This window comes from Nomascus leucogenys, chromosome 5 (genome assembly GCF_006542625.1).
Source record: "Nomascus leucogenys isolate Asia chromosome 5, Asia_NLE_v1, whole genome shotgun sequence".
NCBI classification, from domain to species: Eukaryota; Metazoa; Chordata; class Mammalia; order Primates; family Hylobatidae; genus Nomascus; species Nomascus leucogenys.
Window position 1 is genome coordinate 39,480,065 of NC_044385.1, and position 20,350 is coordinate 39,500,414.

The 20,350-nt window shown below is 39.1% G+C and overlaps 1 protein-coding gene across 1 annotated transcript in view; it reads right to left on the reverse strand.

Annotated features, from left to right (window-relative positions):
* C5H1orf87 (chromosome 5 C1orf87 homolog) overlaps window positions 1-20,350 on the reverse strand; it is an 85,214-nt gene that overhangs the window by 38,872 nt on the left and 25,992 nt on the right. The window contains exons 4-7 of the mRNA XM_003265155.2: window positions 10,797-10,937; window positions 9,724-9,987; window positions 7,803-7,918; window positions 3,282-3,447 (exon numbers count right to left, since the gene is read on the reverse strand). Coding sequence (XP_003265203.2) covers window positions 3,282-3,447; window positions 7,803-7,918; window positions 9,724-9,987; window positions 10,797-10,937 — 687 coding nt within the window. The remainder of the gene's footprint in view (window positions 1-3,281; window positions 3,448-7,802; window positions 7,919-9,723; window positions 9,988-10,796; window positions 10,938-20,350) is intronic.

Genomic DNA, 20,350 nt, shown 5'->3' on the forward strand with positions numbered 1-20,350 from the left:
AACACATTGAGTGATTATTATGTCAAATGTAAGAATGGATTAAATATGCCATATTGATCAGAAAGGTGGCTGTTGCATTGGAAGAGGAGAAAGATTCAAAGTTAGTAAAAATCTTTTTTATACTTTTAAGGTAGAGCTTACGGTTATAGAAAACACTAAATATGAAAATAAAACCTGACAAACTACAGAAGGAGGTCTTAAAGTCCTGGTCCACTTAAACATATGTCCTAGCTAGAGTCTTGCCACAAGAATGAACTTCACATTCACAAACCCAGGCTATCAAGGGGACTCCCTCCCAATGATGAGGAAGCTATATGAAAACGAAGCAAAGATCAATTAAAACAACCTATGTTCTAGCTAGCTTTTCCTGGGAGGCAGGTTTGGGAGCAATTTGGGAGGGGTTTGTGCTGTGAAGCGGAAAGAGGATGAGTTCAAATGTTGAAGAATATGGATTGTGTAAAAGGGTTAAACTGAGCCTGCATGCATAGAATGTCTTAGGTTCTACAACCCTATTGAATCTACACCTGACTTGGGTAATGGTCAGGGAAGTTAATAAATAAATGAATGTGTATCCACATTGCCTTGGCAATCCTGACAGAAACCATCATTGCATTGAAGGCATGCTAGAGGAACAGGATGAGTGAGTCCACGGAATGAAGATGACAGATACTTTATATGCTTCTATACTGATCTCTGTGGAAGGTCAGATTCCATTGATTTTAGTGACAAGACCCATAGAATATCCTTGAAGACTGCATTTATTTATCTTGGAAGTTACAGATGATCTGTGAACCCTCTGTAATGGTGGCTGTGTGGATGTGCTTTTAAATTTTTTTTTAAATCTTTCTGGAGAGAGAGTGCATAGTTTTCATAGTCTGTGATTCTCTCTCCTGCACCCAAAGGAAATTCAGAGCTACTGGTCAAAACAAACCCCCCCCCAAAAAAAAAAAAACCCTTTTAACTCAGTCATAACCTTTCCTTGTCCACTCTGAAGTCCTGTGTCCAGGATTAAGGGAGTTGAGGTGTGATAGTGGCTGCTTCTTGTTTCCAATGTCCCTTGGGCCTCAATTTGCCTCATGTTCTGGGGAAATAGAATTCTATTTTACACGCCTCCCAGAATGGTATTATGCTCTGAGTGAGTTCCAGATGTCTTAAGAGATGCCAGATGGCTCACGAAAGGCAGACCAGCTTCAAGGAAAATGTACCCCATTTCCTTGGATCTGAACCATAAAGTTAAGCTTTCAGGGACGGCTGTGGGGAGAAGAACATTCAAGATTCAAGGTCTGCCCTGATAACCAGACCTCAATGTGGCCATCACTTGACTGTGGGAAGATTCTTCTTTCTTAGGCTGTTTTGAAGTGAGACCCTCACCAAACACTGATTTCTTTTTTATAAGAAGGAAAGGAAGCATATTTAGTGAGGGCCTTATAAATCAGATAGTATGCTAAATGCCTTCACATGTTTATTTTATTTAATCCTCACATAGACACAGGAGGTAGATATTTGGGACCCAGATTTGCCAGTGGAAAATCCGAGACTCAAAGAGGTTTAGTAAATATATTTTGATTTTCAAGTTGTTTATGTTTCATTCTATGAGTATCATCTGAGAATATTCAAGCTTCACCATTGGGTTATGTGGTTTCTAATCTAAGAAAAAATTGCTGCTAAGAATTTTTAAACTAAGAGTCTATTTCTGTAGATCTTCTCACAAATAAGTAAAGGCCACATGTGCTGTGTGGACTTTCCTGCAATGCTCTATCTCTCTTTCTCATGAAATATGCTTGCATGTATAATATTAAAACACACACACACACACACACACACACACACACACACAGAGTTTTGCCTTTGCAGAGTTGATTTTAAATATAGAAGTTAAGAGAAAAATGCTTTTGTCCTAGAATAAGAACTCATTTTCAGCATATCATGTCCTTGCTCCTTAGTAAACATCACCGTTCTTTTAAATTCTCTGACTCCCTCAATTCTAACCTCTGTATACCTAGATGAAAGGCATTTTCCAATATTTCTAACAGGGATTTTTTGGCCTATAATTTCCAATTCTTTCTAATCTTCTGGAATTCTAACTCTTGTATATTGAACTCAGTGGAATCATCCAGATATCTTCTACCTAATGAAGTGCCAATTCTGCCTCTCAGTTTCCATAACTCTTCTGGACTTTGAATCCTGGCCTTGCCACTTGTTAGCTGTGACTCTTGGGTGATTCATTTGGCCTCTTTGAGACTCAGGTTTTTTTTTTTTTGAGACTGAGTCTCGCTCTGTCACCCAGGCTGGAGTGCAGTGGCGTTATCTTGGCTCACTGCAACCTCCACCTCCCGGGTTCAAGCAATTCTCCTGCCTCAGCCTCCTGAGTGGCTGGGATTACATGCATGTGCCACCATACCTGGCTAATTTTTTTTGTATTTTTAGTAGAGACGGGGTTTCACTATATTGGCCAGGCTGGTCTTGAACTCCTGACCTTGTGATCCATCTGCCTCGGTGTCCCAAAGTGCTGGGATTACAGGCGTGAGCCATCATGCCCGGCGAGACTCAGTTTTAAAAATTTATTAAATGGCTATTATAAGGACTACCTAGATTTTGTAGTATTTTGTATAGAATTAACTTTGTAAGTGTTACATGAGATAATGTAAGCAAAGCATTTAGCACAGTGCTTGGCACTTAGTAAAAGTGTAGTGATGATGAGGTGTTGCTAATAGAGTTACAGTAGTAGTGGTAATTATTATTTTACCTGTATCCAAAGTAGCCTTATGATGGGGTTTATTTGGCTGCAGAAGTTCCATGAATTATTATGGTTCTGGATTATCTTCCATGAAGCACATCCGCACTATTAATTAATGCTCCAAAACAGCATGATAGCCTCTATTGGCAGTAAATTACATCAGTCCCTAAAATTTGGTTTTGCTAAGGGATGGGACACCACATGCTGTTCTCATTGGAAGCCAGGAAAGAGTGTGAGAAATAAACATTTGGCCTTGAAAAAATAGTTGTTTTCCATTGTGAAATATTATTTGGGTGTTGTCATATTCTCTATTATTAACATAAAACAGCCCAATATAAGTAATTCCTGGATCAATTTCACAATTTCTGTACATTTCACCATTCCTTTTCTGCCTTGTTTTTCACTTCTCAGGCAAAGAAAACGAACAATTGTGTAATGTAATCCACAGGCAGAATACGGATCAGCCCTGTGCCTTATTACTATAGACCCAATGCCCTGAAGTGGCCTTTACAGAGGAACAAATCTGAAATTGAATTTTGGTTACCTTAGGTGGAGGGAGGCAGCCAGAGAACGAGCGATCTTCTTTTCGAAAACTCAGATTGAGATTGTCTATGTTGAGTCTGCCATTGGTTGTCCTTAGTGCCATCTTCAAAATCTCCAACAGGCTCCTGTTCACTTCTGGCTGTGAGCTGGAGTGCTGAGGTGGAGTGCTGATTGGAGGGGAAATGGGGAAGGCTATGAAAAGATTAGCCACTCAAGGCAGCTGCATGCTTTCCTACTACATCTCTCAACTTTGCTACACACTGTGGAACCAGAGAGCCCATCTATGAAGGCCCTCTCAGTCTTGGGAACCTGGTCATGAGGCTGCATGCAGACATTTCATAGCTTAACTCATACCTGCTCCATCTGAGTGAGCTCTACCATCTCTTTTCCAAGAGGCACCAATAAATCTGACTACAACAAAGCCCCAAATTCTTAATTTATCTTTGTAACTCTTTTTTTTCTAGGTTGAGACAAAAAATAAGCAATCATAGTAGTTTACTTTACCTGCTTGATTTTACTTTTCTTCAACTCAGATAATTACTGATGGCAAATGAAATTTCTAAACTGCCCACTGCCACAAGCAAAGCAAAGCAGATTCCACCAGATCCCCATACCAAGAGAGCCTAGTTCCCTGGGAGGAAATCCTGAACCAGCTGAATTTCCTGCATTAATCTTGACTCTGCTCCTTATGTCTGAAAAACTCAGAAATGTTTGGGAGTAATTATTTACTTACAGTCTGGCCTGCAAATGTACATAAGTATTAAGGTGGTCTGTCTAACTGACTATCGTTATTTTAAGTAATAGGTGAAAAGCAACAGGGTGAGATGTTATAGTCACTGATTTTATGAAACTGGTTTGATAGGTTTACTTATCTAACAGCCAAATGTATTTGTTCCTCCAGATCCAGGTGTACTATTGCTTCCTCTGTGAAGCTTTTCCTCTTTTCCATTGTCTCAAGTTAAACACCAAGTTCTCTAGAGGGACAGTCCATGACATTGCTCAACTTCTACCCATCTAAATTGGGTTTCTTTCAGTGGTATACTGGTAAATCTTTAACATTCAGCTTTGCAAGATAAAGCCCTAATTTGCTGCATTACTGAGTTCCCTGGTGTAAATACTCCCACCATGGTTGATTTCAGGCTACCACTGTGACATCGCTGAATGAGGAGTTGGGAAGAGGTGTGCATCATCGGCCCTCATGTCTGGCTCCTGCACACCCTTGATTTATATACTTATTCATAGTGCTTTGTTCTTTTCCTTAATAGGTCTCCTTCAACTTGCAGTCACATCTCTATTTCCTTATTTTTTCAAGTCTGACTTCCTCCCTAGTAGTCTACTCTAAGAGGTCAAATCTGTTTTGTTCCTTACTGTTTCCCAGGGATCTTATACAGTACCTGGAATTGATTCATTTCAGATGTATATAACTTTGTCCAAAGGTCATATTATTTCCTTTTTTTTTTTTTTTTGGCTCTGGGACTCTCACACAAGTTTTGGCTCCAAATTATACTATTCTGAACTACTTAATAATACATAATATTTTCCAAAAGTTTGGTACAGAGAAGGAATAGTGGGCATGTGCATTTATTTTGGTCACCAACTTTTGCATGTGCCTTCACCTGTCCAGGGAGTTCCCCAGCTCATGAGACATTCCACCTTTCACTGTGGCCGAGGAGAATGCCAACTATTTGCTTTACCAGCCTCTCTTTGCTGCAAGGGCACGTGACTCAAACACTGTCAATCAGATATCTCTGTTCCAGCTCTGAATCATAAGTCTTCCTTCCTCTTTTCTTGCAAGGACAATTTCTGGAGATAAGAATTCATGAAGCTTTGGTCCCTAGCCCCGTACACTGAGTACTGGATGGGCAGGTGTTGTATGGAACCCATTTACTGCAGCTGGTAGGGTTTCTTAGAAGGCCTGTTGCAGAAATTTATTTCATCTGGTCCAATTTAGGAGACGAGAGCTGTTGCCACCCCTGCTGCCACTGGCAATGCTGGAACCTTTTAAAACATCACAGAGCTACCCTATTAAAGGCTCTACCTGACAGAGCATGAGAAGAGGATTTTGCTGATCCATATCTTAATTAACAAATAGCCTGGCTTTATTACAGGCCATCAGTCCTGTATTTCTACAAACATACTGTCTGCTTTTTATAAAGCAGCACCTTCTCTGATGAACTCACAATGATTTCTTCATGTGCCTTTTCTATAGAACAGATATTCAGGTATCCCTGAAAGTAAATTGATGTGAGCTCTTTAGAAAATTGGAGGTGCCAATTACATTCAGCAAATATTATTGAGCATCTTCTGCATGCCAGGAACTATGTTGGAACTATGCTAGACAGAGAGTTGGCCAGGACAGCCATGATTCCTAACTTCAAATGTCAAATAAATAACAGAAAATGCCATAACTGCTATGAAGGGGAAGGGCTATGGGACTAACAATACAGAGATCTAACCTTATCTAGGTATCAGCAAAGGCTTTCTGTCTAGGACTCATAAGACCGTATATGCCAGGGATTGGCCATGTATTCTACCACATGGTCTATGACCTCTGAGGGCCAAAATTTTACAGTATGTATTATGTGAAGGATAGTTGCTGTTAGTTAAAAATTTCTAGGGCTTTATGGCTCTCAGTAAGACAGTTGCTCCTAGAGTGATATTTGACTGGAGTGCCTAGATGGCAGTATTGTTTTCTTTGGACCATGAGCCCTAAAGGAAGAGACTAGGCTTTGTCAATCCTGGAATTCACTGTGCCCAGCAAAGTAAGCCTGGCAAACAGCTCACATTCAATAAATGTTGAAGTTATCACAGTGAAACAGGGCACACTGTAGGAAGGAATCAAGTCCAACTGTTAACCCAAGGACATTTTCAAACAAACAAACAAACAAACAAACAAACAAACAAAAAACACTACCTTCTTCCTAGAGTAAAATACTTAACTTTAATGCTATAGCTCTTAACCACCATGCCACATTATTTGCAGCTGAAAAGAGTGTCTTCTAGAAGAATAGTTAAAAATAATAAAAACACTTATATAGTACTTACTATGTACCAGACACTGATTTTTGGAACTTTGCATTTATTAACTCAGTTACTATTACAAATCAATGAAGTGAAGTGTATCATGCCCATTTTACAGTTGGAGAATGGAACCACAGAGAAGTTAAGTGAAATACCAAGGTCACATAGCCCCAGAGTGGCAAAGACAATAGTTGAGGCGAGGCTTTTGCAATGGAAACTATGCTCCTAACCACTGCAATTTGTCACCTTTCTTGGCAAACATGAGAATATTATACTTTATTGAGTTTCATTTCTGATTATATTCCTCACATCTTGTTTTGAATAATTTCTTTCCCTTGAGATTATATGAAGTGACTATGGATGCCTGAATCTCAAACCTTTTTTTGCTTGTGCCTGCAACCCAGGAGCTGACTGACTGAACATCTTTTTGGAATCACACTTTATAGATGAGCTCTGCACCCGTACACAATCATTTCTTATTTCATAATGAGGTTTTTCATTTTCACACAGCAACCTCATAAAAAGACACATGCTTGATGTTAAAAAACATATGCAATTGCTGCAAATAACTTTCTATGTTGGCCTGCGCACAAAAAAGAGAGAGAGAGAAAACTCTGAGCACAAGCCAAGTGCTGGTGAAGAGCAAAGTGATTCTGCATTGGGTGAGGTGTTTGAGTGAATGCCTTCAAGATCCCTGCCAGCTCTAGGAGTCTAGTGCCATGGACTGACTGCATCCCCTCAATGTTCCTGTGTTGAAACCCTAATGCCAACGTGATAACATCAGAAGGCTGGGCCTGTGGGATTTGGTCATGAGGGTGGAGTCCTCATGAGTGAGATTAGTGCCTGTCTTAGTCTATTTTGGGCTGCTATAACAGAATATCTGAGATCGGGTCATTTATAAAGAACAGATATTTTATTTCTTCAGTTCACAGGGGTGAGAAGTGCAAGGTCAGTGGCAGGCATCTTGCAAGGGCCTTCTTGCTGCATCATTCTGTGGTGGAAGGCAGAAGGGCAAGAGGAGGCAAGGGTGAGAGATAAACCTGCTTTTTACAACAAATCCACTCTCTCGGTAACGAACTCACTCCTGAGATAATGACATTAATGCGTTCAAGAAGGCAGAGCCCTGTGACCTAATTGCCTCTCATTAAGTCCCATCTCCTAGGGCTGTTGTTGCGTTAGGGATTAAGCTTCCAACACATGAACTTTGGGAAACACATTCAAACCATAGCAATACCTTTGTAAGGAGAGGCCAGCAAGCCAACTTGCTCTCTTTCCGCCATGTGGGGATACAGGGAGAAGTCAGCAGTGTGCATCCTGGGAGAGCCCTCCCAGAACTCACCCATGCTGGTGCCCTATCTTAGACTTTCAGCCTTCGCTTCAGAACTGTGATTCATACATTTATATTCTTTATAAGCCACCCAGTTTCTGGTACTTTTTTATAGCAGCCCACACAGACTAAGACACCTAGGAACAATACCTTCACAAAAAGGGAGAAGAGTACCTTTGGATATGAGTGCCATGACTCTCAGTTTTTCTCAGGTCTGCAGCTGCTTTATTTTGCTGTAGATAATCTGATGCTGCACTGTTTAAAAACCAGAGTAGCTTTTCATAATTCACCTGAAAATTAAATGTAAAATAGAACATCCTCATTTAATTTATATGTAAAGAAAGAGGCCTGTTGAGATAAAATGTATTTGGCAAATTTTTACCATCAAACATTTAAAAAAACACTTAAAAATATAGTATCATAATTATTGGTGCTTTTTAGCAAGTATTCTTATTATTTTCCCTTCTAGACAAATGGTAAAATTGTACTTCCTGTTGTCTTGCGGTTGGGTAAGGCCATGTGACTAGTTCTGGCCAATGAGTTATAAGCAGAACTGAGACCCTGTGAGCTAACATGAGACCCTCCAGGACTCTTTTTCCCCTTCTGCTGTCCTGTCCAAAAATGTCCTAAAGTGGCTGTTTCATCATCCTGGGTCCCGGAGCTAAAATGACAACAGTGTTGAGAAGAACTATGGCTGGCTCTATGGAAATAAAAATGAAAAAAATAAACTTTTGTGGCTTTAAGCCACAAAGATTTTGGGGTTATTACTACAGTACAACCTAACCTCTAGCCTCTCTCTCTCTCCCCACCCCTGCCCCCACTCTCTCTCTTGTTCCTTCTCACATATCTTATGCATTTATTATATATGATGTATTCAGCAGACATATTAAGATATATTGAGCAGATATATTCAGATAATCTGAAGACAAAAATTTATTAGGCTAAGTGAAAAATCTGAAGACCTTTTTTCTGCATAGGAAAGGACTGAAGGAATGTCATCCATTTCCACTGCTAAGCTGGATGCCATCCTAGGGACTCTGGTGGACAGACAGCTCCAGGGTAGCAGAGGGGTGAGCAGTGGGAGAGGAAAGCTAGATAGGGTCCCTGATAGAAACTAGGTCTCAGGCCAGAAAATTTGGTTGAATTGAATATTCATATGGATCGCACTAATAAATCAATGTTGCATTGCCAAATACTTCTCATAAATATATAACTAATTCTATTAGTTTGCATTTATCACATTACTAAATCCTGAGACTAAACTTGCAAGGTTGGTTTTGGCCTGGTTTTCTGGATGACATCATTGAGGCATGGGAGAACTTGAGTAGAGTATGCTCCATGTCACAGAGCTAAGATGGTGGGATTAAGATTAAAGTCCAGGCCTTCTTTTTTAAGGTTTACACTGTCTATTGCTTTGTTATTGATACATGCTCACTAATGATTTTCTTATTGCTATTATTTCTTCCTATTTCAGGGTATTTTCCTCTGGCTCCCTGAATTTAGTGACACTTGGACTACTCTTTATATTCAGACATAGGTATGAGCTTGGAAAATACAATGCCCAAAGAACTCTGGCCCTGTCATTGAGAAACTTGTGTCTTAGCATGGGATCTGCCATTAATTCTCTGAGTCTCTTAAACAAGTTCTTGGACATCCTCTGGGCCCCAATTCCCTAATCAGTAAATTTCAAAGATACTTCCCACTTCTAACTCTAGGAAGTTGTGATGACACAAAGGAGATCTCAGCTCAGTCTCAATTCTTACCTTGGGTCCTGCAGACTAAGCTAGCTCATGAATGGACTCGAGTGGGCCCATTTTCTTGAATCTGTAACTACCCTAACATTGTTAAAAGCTGACAGTGCAAGTTGGGGCAGGGAGGACCTTTAAAGAGAAATGAAACAGAGCGAAGAGACCTAACTCTATTTTCTATTCGAACTAGAAATTTCTACACATGAATATAAATAAGGTTTTTATCTCAGTAGTCAGGGATAAAAGTCATTTGCAAGAAAGTAGCTAACTTCTTAGTCTTTTACCCTGGTGGGTACCAGTTAAAGAAACAAAAGGAACCCACACTTCCAATAGTACGATTGCCATACCATTTCAGAAGAACTCATCTTAGAAAATCTCTGACAAAGGATTTTAACTGTTGGTAACTGTAGAGGGACTTCATGCTTCAAAAAGAGGCGGCTCAGCTGAGATTGGAGAAGAAATCCCGAAGAGATTGGGTCCAGGATCTTCAGCTCTTTCTGAAGCTTTTCTAATAAGTTGGAACTCAAAGGACGTGACTCGAGTTCTCTTCTGACCAGGGCAAGAAGCAAAGCGTCTTCATTTGTTGTCTCACTTGGGCTCTGGCCAATATCCTAATACAACAATGAAAAATAAAGAGCAACACTCTTCAGTCAGCCGGCTAAAGACCAAAGCAAGGAAGCAGAGGCACACTGGGGCTGGTATCTGAGCATCCACTCGCAGTCCTGGCCTGGAGAAGGACAAGTTGGTGGCACTGAAGGTGAGCATTCAATCTGGTGTATTCATTATTTACAATGCATCGGCTCTCTTCCTTCAGGAGAAGAAAGCAAATCCTAGAGTACATGGTGTGGTAGAAGATGCTTTAACATACATCATTTGCCTTTTACAAAATAACTGCTTTGATGGTATAAGAATTTAGAATAACGCATTTTGGAGACCCCATTGCAGCTGGGAGTTTAGCATGGGGGATGCAAATCAAGGATGGTGTCTAGACCCTGACTGAGTTAACTGGGAGCATAATGGCCCTTCCTGAGCTCAGCAATCCTAGAAAAGGAGGAAGGTGGGAGGAACATGAGGAGTTCGGTTGAAATTTTTAAGGTTTGTCTGTGAACTCCTCAGGACACTTTCTGGAAAGCTGACTGGATAAACGAAGTCTGGTGTCCATTTGTCCATTCTCAGACTATCTTTAATTTTTTTTTTTTGTAGAGGTGGGGTCTCACTATGTTGTTCAGGCTGCTCTCAAACTCCTGGCTTCAAGTGATCCTCCCAGCTTGGCTTCTCAAAGTGCTGGCATTACAGGTGTGAGCCACTATGACCAGCCCTCAGACCAACTTATCATCAGCTCCACATCAAGAAATACAGTCAACAAATAACACTCCTTCATCTACAATAGACACAACTCAACAACTCTTAGTATACACACCTCAAGTTGGTCAGAGCTGCCTCTCACCATCTGTTCCAAGGACCAGTCTCTAAGCTTTCTCCTGGGAATGCCATGCACATAGGATAGGGACTGGTCTCCGGTTGGTACAGAGCTGCAGTGGACATTTGCCTGACTGGGAATCTTAACAGAACAAGGACAAAGGGAAGCAAGGAGCAGAAGAGGAGGTAGGGAAGGGAAAGAGGAAAGAATGGAGAAAATGAGTAAACCAACCAATTTATTTAAGCACATTCCCAATTCTAAATGAACTTTAGCCCATGTATCATTGAGTCATTGAATCATCATGAAGAAATGTTGCCTTCACACCAATTTCAGCATTATATGCTTGACACGTGGTAGACAAATATATTCACACTTAGGTATGTCTCATTGGGGCAAGAAAGTGTCGTGACAGGCAAAAAATAATAGGTAGAACATAAGGTGTTTATAGGCAAATGTGGGGTTCTTATTAGAGATAAGGGTATCATTAGGCTGTTTTAATCAGCAGGTTCAGGAAGGGCAGCAAAGGTAATTGTTAATTTTGACAAGAGATTAAAAAGCTCAGAATATTATACTCTAGGAGTAATGTCACTAAAAGTTACAATAGCATAAATGATAGAATTAGGATCAGTAGTAAAACCCTGTTCTCTCTTGCCATGGAGCATGGTATATTAATTGTGTTTTTAAATTATTCATATTTTATGGTGTTTTGACATCTTCAGAAGGTAGGCCTTGCTGGCTGGGGAGCCTGCCCCTCCCAGGACTAGCTAATTCCTAGAGATGGTAAACAACTGGCCTGCTAATACATCTTTCATATGCAAACTAGTCCTGAGTTCAAACCCCCAGATACCTCCTTTATTTAACTCTCACACAGCAAGCCTTTTTTTCTCCTGCCCTAAATAAATCCAAGACTAGGCTCCAGACAACTAGGGATAGTCAGTATGCCCCAAAGCCTGGGGGAATTATTCCAACTAGCTAGTCCTAAGCTGTTTGTTCTGCCCTGCCTTGCCTTTCCCACCTAAACCCCAGAGAAAGGCTGTGGCTTGTGCTTTTCTCTCCTTGCTCCTCCTTCTGCCTCCTTGAGGTCCTCAAGTAGCCCGATGTGGTGTGGAATCCCCGCTTCTCTTGGGAAATGAAAGCAATTAACTCTTTTTTCAAAGGCAATTGTCTCCAAATATGGTATCTTACCATATCTGATTAAAACAAAAACTTGGTACAAATCAAGACACATGGTTATTTTATTTATTTATTTATTTTTGAGACAGAGTCTTGTTTTTTCACCCGGGCTGGAGTGCAGTGGCAAGATCTCGGCTCACTGCAACCTCTGCCTCCCAGGTTCAAGTGATTCTCCTGCCTCAGCCTCTGGACACATGGTTATTTTTAATACCAGGTAATAGAAGGACGACATGATCAGAAGGATTCTCTAGAACCTACTAAATTGACAGTCATGTTGAATAACCTGTCAGTATGAATAGCAATCTACAGATGTTTTATAGTCATGAACATTTTAAGGAAAAACCAAGAGTCTCTCTAGAGTGAGCAGAGTGGGCAAGAATGACAGAGAGTTCTGAATAGGCATAAAAATCACAAGAGTTATTTATTTGGCTCATACTTTGTACAAGGCACCACATGGGTGTCCTGCTCATGTCATTATTTAAATCCTTACAATGACACTACAAGGTAGGTAGTACTAGCATCCTTTTACATTTGGAAAGCCAAGGCTTGAGGAAGTTATATAACTTTATTCCTTCATTTAAAAAACATTTATGGTTGTCTAGTTTGGGCCAGGCACTGTCATAAGCCTTACAGTGAAAAAAACAGACCCAGCCCCTGCTCACACAGAGTTTGCTAATGGTGGGAGGCGTAGCAAGTAACCATGACAATAGAAAAGGGATTCTAAGGGCCACTCTCAGAATAGTCCATGGTCCACCTGATCTGGACTTGGTGGTCCAGGTCTGAAGGGAGTGGCATCTAAATCTAGGCTTGCAAGATAAGTCAGATTTGGATTTGGATAGGCTAACAAATGGAGAGGGAGGAGGAGAGGACAAGAGGATTACAGGAAGAGTGAACTGGATATAGAAAACTTCAAAGGTGTGTATGCATGTATGTAAGAGACAGATGATGCTTTCAGAGCATAGTTTAACTTTTGGAAAAGGCAAAAGATAAGCCTGGAGAGAGAGAGGCAGGAGAAAGGCAATGAATTACCTTTAGCCTTGTTAGCATCTATGCTTTATTCTGAGGGCAATGGGGGCCATAAAAATGTTATTAGTAGAGCAATGACTAGAGCAGACTTGTCCAAAACTTACTCCCTAGTAAATTTTGCAGATATTTGAATCCTGCTTTTCACAATTACACTAGGATGAGGGAGATTCAGTGTTCAGTCCACAAAGCAATTTCACTCTTTTTTTTTGAGACTGAGTCTCACTCTGTTGCCAGGCTGGAGTACAGTGGTGCCATCTCGGCTCACTGCAACCTCCCCCTCCCGGGTTCAAGAGATTTTCCTGCTTCTGCTTCCAGAGTAGCTGGAACTACAGGCGGATGCCACCATGCCCAGCTAATTTTTTTTTTTTTGTATTTTTAGTAGAGATGGGATTTTACCATGTTGGCCAGGATGGTCTCGATCTCTTGACCTTGTGATCCGCCCACCTTGGCCTCCCAAAGTGCTGGGATTATAGGCCTGGCCAATTTCACTCTTTAAAATATTTGGCTAGGTATTTCAGACATATTGTTCACAGGACAATATGTTTCTTTGCAAATTATTTGTAATATAAAATATTTCCATTTTCAGCCACATACAAATTTTTTTTGCCTCTGAGAATTTATGTGTTTCTATGATAGTGTTTTAAAGAAATGTTACCAATACTTCATCATTCCATGAGTCAAGGTATCTTTCAGTTGCTTTTGTTTTCATTTAAACATGAAAATGTATTAAGTGCCTTTATCCTTGACACTACAGATGCAAATGAACAAGGCAGGTATGACTCCTGCCCTCAGAATTCTTTGGGCCTAGACATCACAGGCTGAGTCTTTTTGTTTGTTTGTTTGTTTTTTGTTTGTTTGTTTGTTTCAGACGGAGTCTCGCTCTGTCGCCCAGGCTGGAGTGCAGTGGCACGATCTCGGCTCACTGCAACCTCCGCCTCCCAGGTTCACACCATTCTCCTGCCTCAGCCTCTCGAGTAGCTGAGACTACAGGTGCCCGCCACCATGCCTGGCTAATTTTTTTGTATTTTTAGTAGAGACGGGGTTTCACCGTGTTAGCCAGGATGGTCTCGATCTCCTGACCTCGTGATCCGCCCACCTTGGCCTCCCAAAGTGCTGGGATTACAGGCGTGAGCCACTGTGCCTGGCCACAGACTAAGTTTTCTGGCTTCACCTATGGAAAGGGGAAAATATACTGTACTCCCTAGAATGCTGTGAAGAATGAGTGTTACGTATTTTAAATATTTTATACATTCTAAAACCTTCTGATATATTTATTTGTTGTATTTTGTGTATCTCCCTCCAATAATATGATCTCCATGTGGGCCAGGACTCTGTCTTTTGCCTGGCTGACACCCCCCCCACATCAAGAACAGCCTTGAATCTGCTGAAAAACTAGAGCAACAGCATGGGAGAATGGGGAGGAGCTCTTGGTGCCTGGGTTCAGGCCAGCTGCAGGCTGGGCTTCAGATTTCTCCCTTGCTGATTTAAGTCACCTGGGGCTGTCGTTTTTCCAAAGTGAAGAGTGTTCCCCACGTGTCAAAAAAGATAAAATGCGAAATTTTATCAAGATTCCCCAGGTTTCTGACCTTGGGATTTGTCAGAGCACCTATGAAGTCTCTAATACCATAGATTTCTCTCATTTAGTTTACTTTGAATAACAAAATACCACTTGGGGACCAACACCATAGCCTGAGTGATTTCAATCAATCCTAGTTGTGTGATGTTTGCCTAAAAGAACTGGTACGAATGAAGCACAGAAATCTAACACAGATTTACTAACTCTTCTGGGGGCGTTGGAACTTGCAAGAGTTGGAAATGTAAACAAGTCTTTTAAAGGTTGCTTATAAATAAAACTATTTTTGAGCGTGTGTGGAGTCATCCACACTCTCTTTCAAGACAAGTGAACACAACAAATCATCTTAACATTATGCAATGGATAGCTGTGGTTTGGGAGAAAATTTCCAGAGATAGCATTAAATGCAGATGTGAAAAGTTCTGTTTCTTAAACAATTTAGACCAAGGTACTGGGGTGTTCTAGAAAGCTGTTAAATGGCTCAAAAATGGGCAGTAGTGATAATGAAGACAGCCATGAGAAGCATTAAGTAAAAAGTTGTATACTTTTTTTTAAAGAAATGTAGACTTAGAAAAAAAGTATTTCCAAATTAATATTATATGTAATGTGTGATTTTAAATGTGCTTTAAACAAATTAATACAATACATATTGATATTAATCATTTGGCTATTTTACTCATATTTGTAACAATGTATACTTTGTTTACATTTTAACTTTTAATTTTGGAAACTTCAAAAACAGGCACATGTAGAGATAATAGCATGATGAAACTCCCTGTGCTCATCACCAGGTTTCAGTGACCAACTGACAATCTTATTTTATTTATCCCCACATTACCCTCCACCAGAGATGAAGTGAGCCCAGACAGTGTGTTATTTCATCCACATTATTTCAGCATATGTCTATAAAGCAGTGGTTCTTAAAGTGTAGTCTTTGGGCCAGAAGCCTCAGCTTCCTCTGGGAGTCTGTGAGAAATGAGAATTATTGAGACCCACCCCAGACCCACTAAATAGAAATTTGTGGGATGAGGCCCAGAAATCTGTGTTTGAATAAGTCCTCCAGTAATTCTGATGCACACTGAAGTTTGAGAACCACTGCCCCAAGAATGAGGACTCTTTTTAAATACACAATAACATTATAACACTTAAAAATTCCTTATTATTAACAGTAATTCCTCAATATCTCCAAATGCCTCATCAGTGTTTAAAATCCCCTAGTTGTCTGGTAAATCTTATTTTCATAGTTTGTATATTCAAAATATGAACCATATATTGCAATAGGTTAATATCTCTTACACCTTTTAAAATTCCCTGCCTGCCTGCCTGCCTGCCTGCCTTTCTCTCTTTTTCCTCCTTTCCTCTTTTCCTTACATCTTTTAAAATTCCTTCTTTCCTTCCTTTTTTCCTTCCTCCCTCCCCTTGTCTCCTTCCTTCCTTCTCCTTCTCCTCCTCCTCCTCCCCTTCCTTCCTTCCTTCCTTCCTTCCTTCCTTCCTTCCTTCCTTCCTTCCTTCCTGTCTTTCTCTCCTTTTTCCTCCTTTCCTCTTTTCCTTACATCTGTTTAAATTCCTTCCTTCCTTCTTTCCTTCCTCTCCTTCCTTCTTTCCTTCCTTCCTTCCTTCCTTCCTTCCTTCCTTCCTCCTCCCTCCCTCCCTCCCCCTCTCTCCTTCCTTCCTTCCTTCTTTCCTTCTCCTTCTCCTCCCCCTCTGCTTCCTTCCTTTTCTTTTTCTCTCCTTCTTTCTTTCCCTCTCCCTCCCTCCCTCCCTTCCCTACTCTCCCTCCCTTCCTCCTTCCTTCCTATCTTCCTTTCCTTTCTTTCTTTCTCTTTCTCTTTCTTTCTCTCTCTCTCCCTCCCTTCCTCCTTCCTTCCTTCTTTCCTTCCTTCTTTTTTTTTTTTTTATTTTTTTCTGTTACCCAGGCTAGAGTGCAGTAGCACAGCCATTATTCACCACAGCCTGGCCTGAACTCCTAGAGTCAAGCAATCCCCTGTCTCAGCCTCCCAAGTAGTTAGGACTAGAGGTGCACACCACCACACCCAGCTAACTTTTTGTTTTTGTAGAGATAGGTTCTTGCTAGGTTGCCCAGAGTGGCCTTGAACTCCTGACCTGAAGCAATCCTCCTACCTTGACCCCCCCAAAGTGTTGGGACTACAGGCATGAGCCACTGCATCCAGGCTTACATATTTTTAAAATGTCTAGTCTTCCCACTCTGCCCCTTTCATCGTTATTTTTTCTTGCAATTGTTGAAGAAGCTGTGTTGTCTGCACTGTAGAGTTTTACACAGTCTGCATTTTCTGGCATCCCTATGCCGTTTTTAAAAAGTATCATTTATTTCCTGTAAAATAGTAGTTATATCTAAAGTCTTATTCATGTTCAAGATCAATTTTATTTGACAAGACATTTTTATAGGTGGTATATTTTCCCATGGAAGCAAATGCTATCTAATTGTCTTTTTTTGGGTCATAATTACAGGCACTCATATGCATTGCTTAATTCCTTTTGTTTTCATTAGGGCTTTGCAAAATGGTGAAATTCTTATCCCACCATTCTTCATTTATTAACAGAAATAGTTCTTTAAAGGGAAACGTCCCTTCATCAACTATTACTTCAGATACAGTTTACATAGAAAATGGCCAAATGAATAAATGCTTGGTTCTTTTATTTACTGTTTTTTCAAATAAATAGTTTGTTCCCTAGCATTCTTCAGAGATGACCAATGAGTTTTTGTTTTTTAAAATAATCATTATGAATATATGTATTTAAACATATTTAATGTGTTTCAATCTATTGCAATTATTATTTTTATTGATGCCCAAATTATGTTGCTTTCCACTGTGGGAACCTCTTGAAGTTAGACCCTGAGTCTTTTTTGACCAGTCTTAGGAAGCCTTGGGTATCTTCATTGCTTTCGGTATAAGTGGATATTCCAGGCTCAAAGGTGGAATCAGCTCTTGGAATTTTACTGAACATAATGCAGATACAAGGCTACTCATTGCTTCAGGCCTAGTCATTGTTTCTAAATTTTTCCAATGGACAGAACTGGGAAATACGTTTTTAAAAAGAGTTCATACTGATTTTTCATTTCAAATGTAGGACCATAGGGGTTTTATGTAATTTTATTAATACTCTATCTATATTTTATTTCTTCTATACTCCAAATAGCAAGTCCAAAAAAAAAAAGAAAAAACCACCAAGATAATGACTCACTTGCTTTATCCCATAAAATATACACACAGAGAATAACGGTATCAACATAATGGTCATTAAAAACATTTAAATATATTTTTTCAAGAAATATTTTCTTTACAGTAAATATTCCACTAGGGATATGCAATGGAGTCACTGTGTTTTAAAATCATTTACAATTGTTTCATTTTGTTTAATTTTATTGCCAATTAATATATAGTTAGGTTCATGTGGTCACTCATTTTCAAGGTGGCCCCAATGATCCCTGCTGCCTGGTTTCATGGCCTTATGTAGTCTCCTTCATCCCCTCAACATTTAATTAAGATTGGTCTATGTGACCAGTGGAATACTGTGGAAGTGATGGTACATCACTTCTGAGATTAGGTTATCAAAGATATGGCAGCTTCCAATCAATCTCTCTCGGATCACTCATTTTATGGGAAGCCAGCCATGTCATGCACACCCCTAGAGAGAAGCCCAAATGAGAAAAACCGAGACCTGTGGACACAGCCAGTAGGCCTCTGTCAAGAGCCACATGAGTGAGCTTGGAAGTAGATCCTCTAGTTCTGGTCAAGCTTTCAGATGACTGCATCTCTGGGTGAAATCTGGGGTGGAATTTTGCAAGACTTTGAATCAAAATCTCTCATCTAAGCCACTCCTAGATTCCCTTCCCTGAGAAACAGTAGCAGGTAATACATGTTTATTGATTTAAGTGACTAAGTTTTAGGGCAATTTGTTATATACCCAAAGATAACAACACCAGATTTATTTTATTTTGTTTTTGATTTTTACAAATTGATTTTCTTAACATATAATTTTACTTTATAATTCTGTGGTGTAAAACATTTATGTGGCTGCAAAGCCAAACCTACAAAACAAGACATTCAGAGAAGTATGGTTTCTATTTTTTATCCATTCATCATGTTCCATCTATCCCCAAGAGATAACCACTTTTTAATAATGTTCTTAATTAATTCCTTCATTTTAAAAAACATAAGGGATATGTACATAATAGATATATAGATAGATAGATACCCAGTAGAATAATCTATATATTTTTTTCTACCTCACTTTTATTCAATTAATAATGTATCTTGTTATATTACTCCACATAGTAATATATAATAATACTCATATATACACAAATTCTACATTTCTTTTTACAGTTTCATAGTACTCCAGGTATGGATGTACCTTAGTTTATTCAAACAGTCCATTGTCTATGGAAATTTAGGTTGTTTACAATTTTTTGGTGTAACAGGTAATGTTGGAATGTATATCTTCTGCATAAATCTTTTAATATTATATTTTTCAAGTACATCTTTGGGATAGATTTCTCAAAGTGAGATTTTCTTATAAAAAAATAAATGTAGATATAGTTCTGCTATTATCAATTTTTCTTCCAAAACAATTTTTCCATTTAAATTTTTTTCTATCATCGTAGCAGTGTATCTGTTTCCCCATATCCTTCCAACAAAGTATATTATTAAGATTATGGATTTTGCCAAATTATGTTATCAATTTCCTGGATTTTGTTAATGAGAAATTATATCTCAGGGTAGAATTAATTTACATTCTACTTATTAAAAGCAAGTCCACATCTTTTGATATATTTAAGGAACATTTACATTTGTTTTTCTGTTAACTGCCTGTTCATGTATTTTGCCCATTTTTCTAATAGTTTACTGCCCTTTTTCTTCTCTATTTTAAGTAGAATATTCTATAGATGAGAGATATATTTGTCAGTGATGCAAGTTGCAGATTTTCCTCCAACTTTGTCAGGTGTTTATGTGCTTTGCTTACAGGGGTTCTGGCCATATGGTGAAAATAATCACTCCTTCAGTGAAAAGGATCATTGTTTTCCTCATTGTATCTGCATTTTGAGTCACAGTTAAGAAAGTTTCCCCTTATCCCAGATGATAAAAGAAATCACTCATGTTTACTTGTACTATTTGTATATTTTTATTTCTTTACACTTAAACCTTTGATGCATTTGGAATATATCCTAATATACATCCTATATATGTATGGTATATGAAGAATAGACCCAACTTAAAACTTCTCTATAGCTATCCAATAATGTGTCACTGATTAAAATGTCCATCTGTTTCTTATTAATTTTCAATGTCACCTTTATCATATACAAAATAACAATATGCCAGTGGGTTTATTTCTGAATTTTTCTTTTCAATTGCATTGGTCTTTCATGTATTCATGTGCCCAAACCACACTATTTTAAATATAGAGACTTTTTGTTTTAATATCTGGTAATGGTATCTTACCCATTACTCATAGTGCTGCTCTCCTTTTCAGGGTTTTCTTGACTATTCATGCTTGCTTGTTATTCCAAAATAACTTGCTAATCAATTTGGCTAGTTGTAAAACAAAACAAAATAAAAACCTAATACTATTTTTTTGTTGGAATCTCAACAAATTTATAAATTACCCTAGGGAGGACTGACGTTTTGATGATGTTAACATTCTGTGTACAATAAAACAGCATGCCTTTCCATTTGTTCAAATCTACTCTTGTGTCTTTCTGGAGTGCTTTATATTTTGTTCTCATACAGGTTTGGACATTTCTTGTTAAGTTTATGTC